General features: G+C 33.6%; 1 protein-coding gene across 2 annotated transcripts in view; it reads left to right on the forward strand.

The window, feature by feature from the left end:
* The window catches only part of LOC149083335 (protein enabled-like), a 30,464-nt gene extending 15,591 nt beyond the window's left edge, over positions 1–14,873 (forward strand). Inside the window, exons 8-11 of one of the 2 annotated variants that reach the window (XM_089236568.1) lie at positions 217–238; positions 418–527; positions 957–1,087; positions 8,996–14,873. In XM_089236568.1, the coding sequence (XP_089092694.1) occupies positions 217–238; positions 418–527; positions 957–1,087; positions 8,996–9,024 (292 nt within the window). In that variant the 3' untranslated portion in view covers positions 9,025–14,873. The remainder of the gene's footprint in view (positions 1–216; positions 239–417; positions 528–956; positions 1,088–8,995) is intronic. The other variant, XM_089236569.1, reaches the window with a different exon arrangement.
* The last annotated feature ends 707 nt before the right edge of the window (positions 14,874–15,580 follow it).

Here is a 15,580-nt window from a genome sequence, read left to right on the forward strand (position 1 = left end):
CGAAACCTGTTTCCCTGTTAATCAAGGTTCTACTGTATATGCTTCAAATTGTAGACACTGTGTAGTAAGCATGTGAATATGCATAGTATGTTCAGCCTTGAAACGTACTGGGAACCAAAGTTTGAGTTTACATTTTCTTTAACATGCTTTTCCGTTGTATAATTACATGTTAGAGTTTTACAACTAATTGGATCTATTTTTTCCTCATGGTTATAGACGAGCTCAAGCTGAAAATCAAGTGAGTTTTGTTATTTATTTCAAATTGTGATAAAAAGTTACCAAAAGTTTCTTTAGTAAAGTCATCAAAAAAAATTTTTTTTTTCACAGTAAATGTTTGGTTTTAAAAGAGAACACCATGATGCATTTCGATCTGAATTTTTGTTTTTAATTTCCTTTAATGAGAATTTCTTCTAACAGGACAGAGAAAGTATCGGTAGTAATGACAGTGGCAAGGGAGGCAATTCAATTGGAAGTAGTTCAAGTCCTAGTAAAAACGCTGGTTCAGAGTCGCCTCAGTCTTCTCACAGGTCTGTGAATTTCCTAATGATCATGGATTGTAGGTTATCACATTGTGATCAGGAACTCTTCTCAAATAATTGGAAATATTATTTCCAGTAGATAAATTTATTGTGTTGAGACTGCAGTGATAGCTCTGACAATATTGCTAATTTACAAATATTCAGTGAAACTTCCATATAATGATAGAGCCTAAAAAAACAATCTTGTATGTCAAGATATTGTTCTTCAATCTGGGAAATTTCCTATACCATTAATTACATTCCATCTATTATGATAAATCCCTCATAACAATAAGTTCCTTCAGTCCTGTGCAAACTGTTATATAGAGATTTCACTGTTATCATAATTCTTTTGATTAATTCAACAATGTATCTCCTGTATTTTTTCAGTCTTAATATAATTCTCTATCATGTTTAAAGTTTGAACTTTGTATTTAGATCACATTCTGATGCAGATGGAGAGAATAGAAGCCAAGGAATCGATCTTGCCGATCTCGAGAGAGTGAAGCAGGAAATTATCAGTGAAATGAAAAGAGAAGTTAATAGAATTAAACAAGAAATTATAGAAGGTAAATAAACCACAGAACATTGTTAGCTGACTTGAAATTCATTTCTTGACATAACATTCTTTAAAGTTAATGTTTAACTTATTGGTCTTCTAAAGACTATGTTTAACTTTAATTTTGTAAATGATTCTGGTGTCAAAAAATAATTAAAAAAAACTTAACATTTTTGAAAATATAAGATTAGAATAATTTATTTATAAAAATTAATTTCACAAAGTTCTTTGAATTCTAGGGTAATTTTTTTAAAATTTTGTTTCATTGGTACATGTTCTGATGTCTATCACGGAATGAAAAAAAGGTCACGGAAAAGTCTTATAAAATTTGGACAATGGTCACAGATTTTTTACGTCTGAAGTTTTTTTTAAAATTACATTATTTTTCCGGCACCTTTTGTTTTGCTGGGGCGAGGGAATGGGTAAACAAAAAACAAGGACGCCATTATCTGTCAATGTGTATATTGGGGAAAAGGATGGGTATCATTATTATGGGTGGGGGAAAAAGCTATTTAGCTGGATGAACAAAAATAACTTTTTATGTGTTTTAGTTTTTTAATATCTACAATATTCCCCTGAAGCAGTGGACTTGGTTGGTCCAATGCCCCCCACATCCTGCAGCAGGGCCTCTAAGTTGAGATTCTCAGCGCGCACAGGCCAGTTTTATCACAATCCCTTGTATAGTGGGGCTCACTATTGTGTGAAAAAATAATGAAGAATTATCTTGGGGCCCCCAAGCTGGAGCCCTGTCAGCCTCTACTGTGCTTCACTGCGCGAGTGTATGGGTCATTGACTGTTAGAATTGGGAAATAGGCCTTGCAGTATATGTGTGCCCTCACGATGGTTTCTTTACTTTTTCTTTCAAATCGAGCACAACTCAAGTCTATCACCATCTATGGGCGATTTACTACCTAGTGAGTTGTGCTGGAAGTGTAACTGTGTAAGTCTTTTTTTGGAGTGTATGTAGTATTGTGGTGTTGTTTGATTTTCAGTGCTGCCATCTATATTTCAGAAGTGAAGTGAGCGACGTGATATGATTGAATTACAATTTGTACTGTTTGTAGGTCTGTTGCTCTCTTCTACTATGAGCAAAGTTTTCTCAAATTTTTTATTTTACCTTTGCCAATATGTTTTGTCTGTGTTCTGTAATGCAATCAGTAAAGAAATTTGCATATTCATGCACATTCTATTTAGACAGCGTTTTCTTCTGATGCACATCACTATCTGGCAATGCTCGTCGTGGCTGCCTGCAAACCGCCGATCTTGTTAAACCAATGATACAAACTGTTTGTCACTCACACCTCTCGCCGCTCAACGATGCTCTAGGTTCTTTTGCTGTTTTGAGCCCATTATTGCTATGGGCATTGCAGCACTTGATACACAACACAACCATCATGCACATGGTTTAAAATAGCCAATAGTTTTGTAGCCACAGGACACATTTTCAGCGTGTGTGAATGCCCCCGCAGAGCTTGTTTTGAAAAGTTTCATCGTAGGTGCCAACGGAACTCAGATATGACGAAAACATTGTGGGGGAGCCTAGGGGTGCCAGATGTCTGTATATACGACCCACAAGGGCATATGCAGGGATGGATTATATTGAATATTTATGAATTACTGAGGGTTTATAGGCCAGTGATTCCCAATGTGGGCGATGGAATGTTCCGGGGACAGTAGAAACTACGGGTATATCATAGGATTTTATGGGTTAGATTGTGTTGGGGAAGGCGCTGGGAGAAAAACAAATTCTGAAGAAGGGGGCGATGGGACAAAAAAGGTTGGGAAAGTATGGTTTAGGCGATCTCACAAAGAGGGATATGGGGGTGGGTGGGTGATCTTCCTATTGCCCCTCATTCCCCCGTTTATTGAAAAAAAATTTATTGGTTAAATAAAGCAAGAATAGAGGGGGGAAATTCATCCACCCCCTGGGTAGAGAAACAAGCGGGAGGGGGGGGGTTATGTGACTTGAACCCTTAGGATCCTGTAGGGTGTTGTACTCAAATGAACTTTAAAGTGATTAAAAATGAAGTTTTTATACATTTAAAAATAAATTGAGGTTTTTATTGTAGTTGGAGAAGGGTTCTCTCCCCCCCCCCCCCCCCGGTGAAAGTAAATCTAGTAAATATATTTAGTAATATTTTTTGGGCATGTAGAATATTGATTCTGGCATTCATTATTGTAAGTCACATGTCTGACGGGCCCTGTAAATTTTTGGAGATTTGTCCAGTTCTGATCTAACACCAGAGGGGAAGAACATTTGGTATTTCATTTGACCATGCGTAAATCAATTTTATTTATGTACCCAGTTGCGCCAAATAGAAATTGATCTTATCTAAGCATTTTAAATGATTGGCCTGGTGACTACTCAAAAGTAACAAAATGGATGCAGACCTGAGAAAGATTTTAAAACTATTCGAAAGCATTGAATTTTATTGATTCATATGTGCTGTATATGAATGATCTAAGCACTTCTAAGGTCTAAGCAGAAATTGAGTCGCTTGCGGAGTTCGCGAGTGGGCAGGACCTAAGAGTGATGAGTCAAACCCCACGTGTGGCATGGAGATGTGCATATTGGAACACAGTTGTGTGGATACTGGATGCGAGTGGACAAGCGTTTCCGGAAAGAAACCGGGCCTGTCATTTAGAGGGGGGGTGTCCATTGCCCCCCCCCCCCCGGCTTTTGAAAATACACTACAAATATGGTATATATTTCTATATATATAGAAATATATATATATATATCATACTTTTAGTACATGCTCTTTCCCCCCCCTGGAAAAAGTTTAAATGACGGCCCTGAAAAAAACAATTTCATGGGGCCCAGAACCTTGGCATTTGGGAAGCTCCCAGAGCCTGGATATTATATATTGGGCATTAAAGTTGGCATTAAAATGAAGACTACAAAATTAGTTAAAATTTAAAGTATGGGAATGCTGAAAAATATATATTAATATATCGTATGTAAAAATGTGAACACAAAGAAAAGAAATAATAAAAAATCAGGATTGATGACAATTCAAAATTAGTGAATAATTAAAAGCTATTGAAAATTCAGGTTTTTTGGTAAATTATTCCGGGGGGGGTGGGCAGAACCTAAAAAGAAAACTAAAGATGGATTTACATAAATTAATAAAAATTGAAGACTGATAAAAATTAATGCAAATTTAGGATTTAAAAATTAATGAAAAATGCAGTTATAAAAACCAATGAAAATTCAGATGAAATTTCAAAATTCATGAAAATTCAAAATTTAGAATGAATAACAGAATAAAATTAAATAAAGATTAATATATATTATATAATTAATAATTGTTATAAATTAGAATGAATGAAAATTCCAAAATTAATGGAAAATAACCCATAATGAATGAAAACTTGGAACTTGTGAAAAGTCAAAGCAAATGATTGATCACAATTTAAAATTAATAAATAATTCCAAAACGGCTAAATCTCATATTTAATGAAAAATAACTAGATTAATGAAGAACCAGAATTAGTGAAATTAATATTTAATGAAAGCTAATTCTTCCATTGATAGATGAAATATAATTAATGAATATTCGGAATTAAAGCCGAATTCAGAAATATAATGAAAATTATGTTGTAGGCTATCAAAAAATATAAAGATTTTTTCTCTAAAAATTAATGAAAATTCTGGATGGATAAACATTAATCAAAATTCAGAATTTTTAAATAATCTCACAATTAATGAAAATTCAGTGTATCAATGAAAATTCTGAAATTAAAGAATCCCATACTGAATTCCAAAATTAAAAATAACTCCATAATGAATGAAAATATAGAGCTAATGACAAGTCAGAACTAATGAAAGAACAATATTTAATAAAAATTCAAAAAGAAATAAAATAATTCAGGAATTAAAAGAAATAATTGATAATACTATGTTTATGTAACATTGATTCCTATTAAACAATATTTCATAAGGATGAACACATATTGGGAGTCAAACAAAGAGTACGATTTCAAAAGATAAAATAGATCGGGATGAACATCGATGTTCCCTCACATACTGACGAGGCGAAGGAAAGTGAAAATGACCGCAGGTGTTCTGAAGGGTAAAGAAAAAAAGCCTTTGAGCGGGAAACATGACATCTCACCAACTAGTAACCCTACCAGCCTGTTCATGCCAAATCAATCGGTTTGGCAATTTTGGAAATTTTGGAGGATTCCAATAAATCATCGGTTCTCAACCAGTGTTCCGCAGAACCCTTAGGGCTCTGTGTGAACTCCCAGGGGCTCCGCGGCCACTCAAGGAAAAATAAATAAAAAAAACCCAGTAAATTTTTGAAGAAAAAAAAGGAAGTCGAACTTTGATGAATAAATAAAAAAATAGGCGTCTCTGGGGCTCCGCCATAGAAATTACATACCGGAAAGGTGGGTCAAAAAAGGTTGAGAAGCACTGCAATAAACGTATTAATCTTCAAAAGACTACAAGCCCTGATATATGTTTTTAATGACTTCTTGTATCAAACCGTTGTTTCGAATATTATTGCATAATACGTATAAAGATTTAAATAATTATACTTCAATCAAGATAGAGAGACAACAGAATTAGTTAGACACTGAATAAAAATACATGCCTATAATCCGCAGAAGTTAATTTTGATACTTGTAAAGAAAATATCACCATTAATGAGATGAAGCGAGAAGTTATCCATATACCTCGATGATGAAACCGTAATTTTCTTACGGCCAGTGTGTCATTATGAAAATGATTGTTATTAGCGATAAATGTATACATGGTCGTTAATCACAAATTATCAGTGTGTATCCATTATTTATGCCATCCCAAAATTATAGATTCCTCCTATATGCAGGGCTGTCTTAAGAGCATCATGGACCAAATGATTTTTCTGAGGCCCTATCAGGCAAATTCTCGAAAATCTCAACCACATCTCACTTTTGTGAAGCCTTTTTTATCTTGAGATCCCCCGGGCCGTTCCCTGGTGGGCCCATGCCTTAAGACGCCACTGCTTATACCCGGCATGTTCTGTGCATAACCAATTTCAATGAACACACAGATGCTGCAATAAACTGGTTTCGATTTTGTAAGAAATAGAGATATGTATTGTGTGTGAGATGTTCATATGTATCAGAAAAAAAAAAAAATCTTGTGCCTCTTTCATAACATACAGCATTCCAATTCAAATCCACGGAAATAACAGATATTCAGTACAATAAAATAAAAGAGAAAAAAACAGAAACCTTGTTTCGACAATGTTAGTAAGCGATGAGCAATCATCACAGTGTTTATCCGTTTTAATAAAACCCAGGGGTTCTCAATCGCAAACATTTTCCACCCGCTCCGACCCTTTCCCTTATGAAGACCATTGCCGTACTGAAAGGGGGAATTTGGGGTTCTACCCCCCCACCTCTTAAGCCAAGATTATAGATATATATGTTAGATATATGTAGATATATTTTGTAGAAAAAACGTAACCCCCCCCCCCAGAAAGGGAAAAAAAAATCTGACCCCCCCCCCACCCCCCGAGAAAATTCTGCGTACACCTATGTGAAGAGCAGTTGTAAGCAAAGCATTTCTTTGAAATACCTTTGTCAGAACCACTGCGGAGCTGCACCCCTGACAAAGGTTGGCATGCACAGTTTGAGAAGCCCCGGTAATCCATCAACGTGTTGACAAATTCAGGGCCCTCATTTGACGGGAGTCTGGGGCTTTTGAAAATACACTAAAAATGGTATATATACATACAAATATATATATATATTTACTATGGGGTCTGCTCCCCTGCCACCTTTGGCGGCCAACCGCGCGCCCCCCCCCCCCACAACATATCTTGTTTATTTCGTTCCACTTCATCAACGATCAACGTACTATGGAAAGAGACATGTGAAAGAAAATTTTACAATAATAAAACAGCAAAAAAACAAATGTGATTCATCAAGTACCCCCAGAAAACTTGCCCATGGGGGTCCCCAGACTCCATTTCGCTATATTTTAGTGGGGCCCAGACTGGATTTATCTCTGGCTACCGATGTGTTGCAAATTTTACAATGTTAAACAACAAAAATCAATGGGATTCATCAAGGGACACCCAAAATGAAACCTGTCAACATTTCGATGGGGCCCCGACCTGGAGGCTTGTCAGACGTCTCCCCGGTAAGGGGCCACAAAAATTTTATAATTTTTATTAATTTTACAATGAATAACATCTATGGCCCCCATTCAATAGCGGGGACCCAATACTCAGATTTTTAGTGGGGGACCCAGACTGAATTTATCTTGGGCTTCCGCTGTTGCAAATTCTACAATGTTAAACAACAGAAAAGAATGAGATTCATCCAGGGCCCCCAGAATGAAACCTGTAAACATGGGGCCTCTGACTTGGAAGTTTGTCGGTCATCCCCCGCTTTGAGTGGCAGAATGAGATTCATCCAGATCCCCCAAAATGGAATGGGCCCCTGACTCAGAAGCTTGTCGGACCCCCCTTTGGGTGCAAATGTGGAAGATTTCTAGGCATTATTTTTTTGATGGAATCTCCTACTATTTCACAAGATAACCACAGAAACTCAACAAAACATCTTTATTTCACTGCACACCTCACAAAACATAACCTTACAGTGCTGAGGGCATATTCCAACTCGCACTCTGTCCTCTCGCGGAAGATAGTTTATCCCCTCACCTTCCTTTATCAACTCATAATTGAAACAAATGTTATGTGGCATAAGGCCATGAACAGTTTGTAAAAATGTCTATACCGAAATAAAATATATTTGTTATAGAAATTTACATTTTTTAGCTTTGAACATATCAAAAATAGTCAAACCAGTTTCCTTGTTTGCTATGGAGATAACCTTTGTACTTTTTTTTATTGTAATGGCTATGTGAAGGATGGGGTGCTTTAAAGTTTTTTTTTGAGATTTGGTGTCTCCCTTCAGCCTCATCAGACTGGGACCTGGCATAAAATTCTAATTATGATGTAGTGTTCCCCCCTTTCCCATATTGACTATCCTTAAATGAGAGAAACCATTGCACTGTAACCCAGGGGTCAGCAATCCATTGATCATGACCCTTATTCTTGGCCATTTCTGGACCCTTTTTGTAATTTTTTTTTGGGAATCATTACAATAAACATTTTTGAAGACATAAATTGCAACCATATTTGCATTTTGTTCTCAAGTGATTGATTATAATCCTACAAAAAGCAAAACGTAAAGTAATTTTTGTTGACACAACCAAACCCTGTTATGAATTTCATCACAAAAAATTTGGTTTGCTGTATCCAATCTAATAAGAGATACCATCTTTTCATTTTATTGAAACAAACCAAAAATTTTGTTATATCCGGAGGTTTGTTGCAAGCCAGCTATAACTAGGTTCAATTATCAAAAGTCAGTCTTTGGTAAAAAAAAAGTTAAAAATTTGCTTACCAGTTTAATTTAGTTACCAATCCCCTCTATAGTCCTAATCAGTCGAAGCATCATTTCAGTTGAAAGCACCTACATTTTATAGCTTAACCAAGGCAATATCAACTGTAAGCAATAAAGGTTTTCATTAATGTACAAAAGGCAGTGTGATGTACCTAAAGACATGTTATTGGCTAAAACATTTTTACTTTACTATGTAAATTTGATTGATGTATATATTGTCCCCTTTATGCCAGAAACATGAATGTTTAATTCCTATTGAAATGCATGTTATAAAACATTTTAGGGAAATGACTCTCATAGAGTAACATGGGTAGAGTAAACATTCAAATGCCATTTTCCAAGATTTGAAAATTTGCACATTCATGCTTCTGGCATGAGGGGGACGATGTGTAGAGTAGGTGAGTGTAAATTAATAAAAATGTAATAAAAAATTCTGTACATTAAGAATTTTCAATTTTTGGTAATTTACTTTTGCACTTCCAAATAATTTCTGAAATTACTATTTCAGCCATAAGGGTGGAGAACAATAGAAGATAAATTGCAGCAGTGTTACATGAAACAATCACTAGAATTTAAGATGGTTTATATACGGTTTGTTTCTTGTGTCCTGTGTCATTCAAGCAAAACATGTTGCATTTTTTTTGTTTGCATTTTACTTGTTTGGTTTCAGTTGATTGGAAATAATTGTCTGAAACAATGGATATATTTGTGTACATTTGTTTTAATATCAATTATGCAGACAGCAAATAATTTCCTATGATCCTGCTTAAAGATTTTGTACACAATATTCTTTTATTTTTTTCCAATTGTCAGGGTTGCATGTTATCAGCCATGCATTCTTGATAATAAAAAGGGAGAAAAAAAATGAACATTCAATATCCTTAGAAGTTTAATGATGCATGTTCTATTCATTCAGATGTTTTCTTGCCAGAATTTTGTGTACAATATTTGTGCAGTTTGTACATATAAATATATACACATATATGTATAATGGTCGAACGTGTGTTTTGTATGCTACCAAGGACAAAACTGCTGTGCAGAGCTCTTTAAAACTTGTAGAGTTGTTCAAACATCTTCAAAAAAATGACAAAATTATTTTCTAGTCGTTTTAATAGGCCATTGTTTCTTCTTTCACACTTCTCCCCTCTCCATTCATGCATTTATTTGTTATTAGATTATTGTGCTTCCATTTCAAAACAACAGATTTTTTTTGTTAATCATTAGCATCACATTGGCTAAGTTAGCTTTGTTTAAATTTTTTCTGTTGTATTTTACTTATGATGTTACGATTTTGTTGCAATGCTCAGTAATGTAAACTTTGTTTTTGATCTTCATTGAGTTTCAAATCATTTTTGAATTTTTACTATCTAATCGTTGTAAGTGAAAGTGACTAAGAATTATATATACATATGTTAATAAAATTGATATGATGAAATTATGATAGGATCATTATATGAAAAAACGTTTTAATCAAAAATACTCACAAAAATGTATGCGCTACATCAATTATATAGAACTTTCACAAAGCACAAAATTATTCTGAATATTTACATTTTATGCATATTATTGCAGTGTTGATGCTATATCATGCATGGATAACTGAATATGCAATAAAGCTCAGGTGGCTGATTTAAAATGATATAAAATATACATAATGTTTTTTAACATACATTGTGTTCTACAATTGTGACACTTATTGCATATGTATAGCGAATGTTGGGAGATATATATGTCTATACTATAGTCAGTTAAAATAAATAAAGGAATTTAGATTTTGATTAATATCTGAGTTTTTAAATGTTATTTGGCAATTGAGAAGTTATGGAATATTTTTGTCCCACACTTCATGATTCGGTAAAAATTCTATTGAATGATCTTGATATTTGTCAAGAGTTTTTCGGAGATGTTGGTTTGCAGCTGCTGTTCCTTTTTTGCTCATTAGGCAACTATAGTGGGTCACCAGTTACCGAACCTTTCCACTCAACAGCAGTCACTTGCTATCCAGCAGGAGGCTGTGATTGGGTTTGGAGGACTTTTATCACTGTAATGCGAGTTTTATTTTTGAAAATAATCACTTCAAACACTATCATAAAAAAGGATTTTTTTTTTGTCATGATGTTCTAATCCAAATGTTTCAACAATCTTTGTGCTGACTAAGTTTGTCAACTGTATAGTTTTATAGGTGATTTTCAGTATAAGAAACATAATATTCTCAATGATCAATTTCTCTGGGTTAAGATGAATTGACATAAAAGATTCAAATCAAGGATTCTTGATCACAAGTTTTTGAAGCAATTTCCAGAAAATTTTGAGCCACCATCATATGTGTTGCATTTATATTTATGCTAATTATAAATATCTGTTCATAGATAACATGCTTTACATAATTTCCTTTCTAGTAAAAAGAAATATTTATGTGCAGACTAATTGCCATCAGATAACATGTGGGTGAGGTAAGGAATTACATACCAATAATATGCTTCAAACATTTGTCATTTCAAGAAATTTTGTCTGTGTTTATCGACAGCATGTGGCATGCAATTTCCAAACACAGGTGACCCCACTTAAACAAATATAAACAATTCTGGTATATAATATTCAATTATACAAGAAACACAATTGCCATGTCACTCCTTTAATATAGAGTGAAACTTGGTCTATTCACAATTTTTTATTTTTTTGTATAATAATGGTACCATCTGTAAATGCAGTTTCAAATATGAAGGCATTTCTGGTACAACTTGGTTGGCATTGTGAAAATTAGATCTTTTCCATTTTCTGTCCAAGGCCACCCTTTGAGCAGTTTTATAAATTTCACTGATCCACATTATGACTAGCATAGTGGAAACAACCAGATCCTTTGTGACATGGCACATCTTTTTTAAAGGAGGGGGGGGGGTGGAGAAGAGTTATATTTCGAACACTATCTCTATCAAAACTTGAACAATAGTTGACTCCGCCTACTGGCTGTTGATTGACAGGTAGGGGGGACGAAAAACATGCTTGAGTAGGGGAAAAATGCAGTATTTGAACTCGTTTGTAATTGCCAAAATAAATGGATTTTAAGGAAATTTGATATCCTGCAATTGCTGCTGAGAGGGCTAAAAAATTCTGTATGTTATTGACATTTCAGTTTGAAATTTTCTATTTTTTATTGCGTGTATTTGTATTACTTGTATTTCTATGGTCATCTTTTTATGGTTCGAGACAGATCATTGCTAAGTGATCAGAACTTTTTCATTTTAACTATCCGGGAAAAGTTTCAGAAATTACGCTTAACATTTTTATTTAAAAAATACATATAAAAATTTCCATGAGAGAGATTTTTGATTCCAGAATGTCTTTTATAAGTGGGGTCAACTGTATTCCAAACTGGAGCTTTTGATTTTTAACTTTGCTAAATTTACTTCAAAAGTAACGTCATGAATGATGAGTAAGGAGTCTATGTGGTGTTCTGAATATCTTTATTACTTGTATTTTTTGTTTTTCAATTTGTTTTGTTATTTTATTGTATAAAAAAAGTTCCCTTTCTCTCTTGCAGGCCAAGAGTTTTCTCTCTACAATTACCATTCATTTTGTATAATTTCTCTCTTTTCCCTCAATATTTATTATATTCATATCAGTGATTGGACTGTTTTTAATTGTATATTCAATTTTGTTTATTGATTGACTGCAATAGCAGATTGGTGATTTTGCGTTTCTATTTTGATTGATATCTACATTTATATATATACTAGCTGCTTTTGTTTTATTATTTCCTCTCTCTAATGCACACTGCCAAGCAGATTTTTTTTTTTTTTAAATGTAGGTTAGTGAAATTTTGTGTTTCAGAATTGATCTTTTTGTTACGTGCACTGCCATTTCATTAAAAACAGAATATGTAACCAAGGATTGATTTTTATGCTTAAAATTCAATATTTTTGACTTGTGAAATGGAAATACTCGTATCATGTATTCTTATGAATGCTAATTGAAAATTATTCTAATTTCCATGATTCACTGAGAAACTTTTTTAGTATATAACATTTTTTTATTTACTTCAATTTAGTTTAATGAGCCGATATCTCACTATGGTAGACAATTTTTTTTTCAATTTGCAAACAAACATGTTGGACACAAGCAATGTTCAGGTAGGTATATGATTCCAGAATGATTATTTTGGTCAGTGATCAGATTTATCATTGAAATAATCAAGTATGTAATTAACTCTTCACATCCCAGAGTATGAAGAGCTCATCTGTAGTTTACGCCTTCTGGGAAACATCATGGAAGAGGTAAGAAATATACATTAAATCTAACAAACTCCAGGGGACTGAAAATTTGGTTTCCTATGTTTGATCTATAAGAACATTGTATAGCAGTGTTTTATAACCTTTTTATTTTGTGGCACACTTGAACAAGTATAAATGCATTGTGCTTAGTGCCCTTTTACACAGGTTCAGTAGTAAATTAAATTTTAACTTAATTTTAAGCGACTCCCGAGTGAGTAAATTGTGCTAAGTTATCAAATTGCAAGTCCATGATTAAGTTGATAAGTAGAATAAAATTCAGTCTATTTTTTTCAAGCTCGTGGCGTGGTGGAAAGATGCTCATCTACCACTGTGAAGGTTTCCTTCAGGTCTCTGGTTTGAACCGGGGGAAGATATTTTCCCCTAACAAACTTGAGACGACCACAGATATTCAGGCACTTTTATTTCTAACCAAACTCGTTAATGGCAGTAAATTGCAGTATAGCAATATGGGCGGAGTGGGTGTGTGGTCTATTTTTTCTATAACATAGCCACTATGTGCATGTGGGCATGGTCTCACCTTCAAATGAATCAAGAAGACATTTCAACAAGACAAATGCATCCACAATTTGAAAATTTGATATATATAGTCTGATCTTTTTCCTTATTGGGATCCTATAACTGCTGTTTGAATTTGCAATTCCGATTTTTCAAAAATGTTGAAAGAATAGATGAAGATATGCATACATATTTTAATGCCACATTGTTTTTATTTACTCTAGCATCAACTTTCAGAAAAATTGCATGTTTTTCTTTAATCGAAAACTGTTTCCTTTTGGGGCGACTCATTTTGAAACAAGAAATGTAAAACATTTCTAACACCAGAGATTTACTTTTTCACTCATTGTATTTGTAAAAATTTCTTCCCGCACCCACACAACTGCATGGAAGAACAACCCTTCTCCGATAGTTCAGCAAGTTGATTCTCTGAAACCAATTTTACAGGATAATTTTTTGGAATGTTCTGTATTCTTTTGTTAGTTTTCAGAAACTTGTTTTTTGATTTGTTATAATAGATTTTTCATCTCGTAATATCAGAATTCGCAATGCATTGTTTCTATGTAAACTTGGTGATTAGAAAGTTTGTCACAACAAGGTTTTTGCTATAACTGTATTCTATACTGTACTATTACTTTAAATGTGGAAACTTGTGAAAGAAACTGAACTTGTTTTTTATAATTTGGAATCACCTAGGTCCTGAGAAGTCCAGATTAGAGAGGTACTACTGTACTTGTGTTACCTATATTGGGAAAATCTTAAAGTACAGTGATCTCTCAGTTATACATTTCTTTCAGTTACAGGATTTTCTGCACTCGTGATCAAAGATATCATAAATGATGTTATCCACTTGTATGCCTCTCTCACTTATGCATCTTTTTTTTCCTTGCACCGATGTTATAGGTGAGAGGTCACTTGAATTTAAATTTAGTTGATTACTTACTATGTATAAATTACTTGACCCATGTAAATGAGCCTTTAGTTTGTACTGTGTAAAGTTTTTATTGTACACAAACTCCAGTAAAACTTGCGTAGTTAAATTGATTTTGAATATAGATTGGTTTAATATATAAAAAAACTGTAGAAAATATCACAGTATGCCAGTTCACTGATTTGTGAGTTTTCAGATTGAATATCCTAAATGGAAAAAAGTCTTTCATACCTTTTCTTATAAAATGTGCATACGGAATGAGATTGTATTGCGTATTTAAATTTTTACTCTCATTTGTATGAAAATCAGGCTAAGGGAGTTCATGATAAACTTCATCATAAGTGGAAATTGTGTCGCTGCGTGAGAACAGCAAGAAAACTGTTCCTATTTTTTAATGTAGCTTAAAGTCCATATTTTCATAATGTTTTTATGCTTTACTGCATATTTAATACTATGAATGAATGAACCTAGTTTTCTTTCTGTTTTTTTGTAAATAGTGGCAAGTCTATGTAAATGTTATTCCTTGGCTTTTTCCCTTTGTAATATGATCTTCCTCGAAATGAAAAATATTCACACTGGTTCACTGTTATTGTCAGATATTGTAGAGGTGCCAGTGTGATGCACTTTGTAATTAATATTGGAATAAAAGTGGAATTTTCATTTGGGAATTGTGAATTTGATGAATCAAAGAAAAACTTTTAAAAGAAATTCTTTTTATTTCTGATAATGTCACAAGTGGTTTCTTTTGAAAGATTTCTCATATCTGCAACTTTAAAGCAATGGTTCTTAACCTTTTTCTCTATACTGCACCCCCGTGCAATACAATTTACCTTCCTGCACCTCGTTGAATAATTTGTTTTCTATTTGGTGTAAAATTTAGTTTTGTAATTACATAATCTTGATAATTCAAGTCTTCAAACTTCACAGGGGCTGAAATGTTTTCAAAACCTCTGTTCTTTTTCAAGTATGAGTTTTGTTCTATTTTCCTCATGAATGCGAGTAATTTCGGTTAGAAGGAAGTTTCGATCCCTAGAATGTGGTCTCGTGTATCCTTGGGCATCTCAATAGTAAATATATATGTTACAAAAATTAAACCCTTGAGAGAGAATTAAAGGCAAAATAAGGTAAAAGCCAGTCATTTTCTATTATGATAATCTGAGTTTTTGCACTTGTGGAGGTGATCTGTCTCATTCACCTCAAAATATCGACTACTCTGCAATCACATTAATTACTCATTTTTTAATTTCCTAGTAGTTTTTTTTTTCTTCCAAATTTAAAAAAAATTCATTGAATTGTGTTCACTTATTGGTTTCAGCTGGGACATTAGTATAGTGTTTTCTGAGCACTTTAATGAATTTTTTGACATTTTTTTCTC

Source organism: Pholcus phalangioides, unplaced genomic scaffold (genome assembly GCF_987345545.1).
Source record: "Pholcus phalangioides strain wild (caught in Gottingen) unplaced genomic scaffold, Ppha-v1.0 ptg000009l_1, whole genome shotgun sequence".
Lineage (NCBI taxonomy): Eukaryota > Metazoa > Arthropoda > Arachnida > Araneae > Pholcidae > Pholcus > Pholcus phalangioides.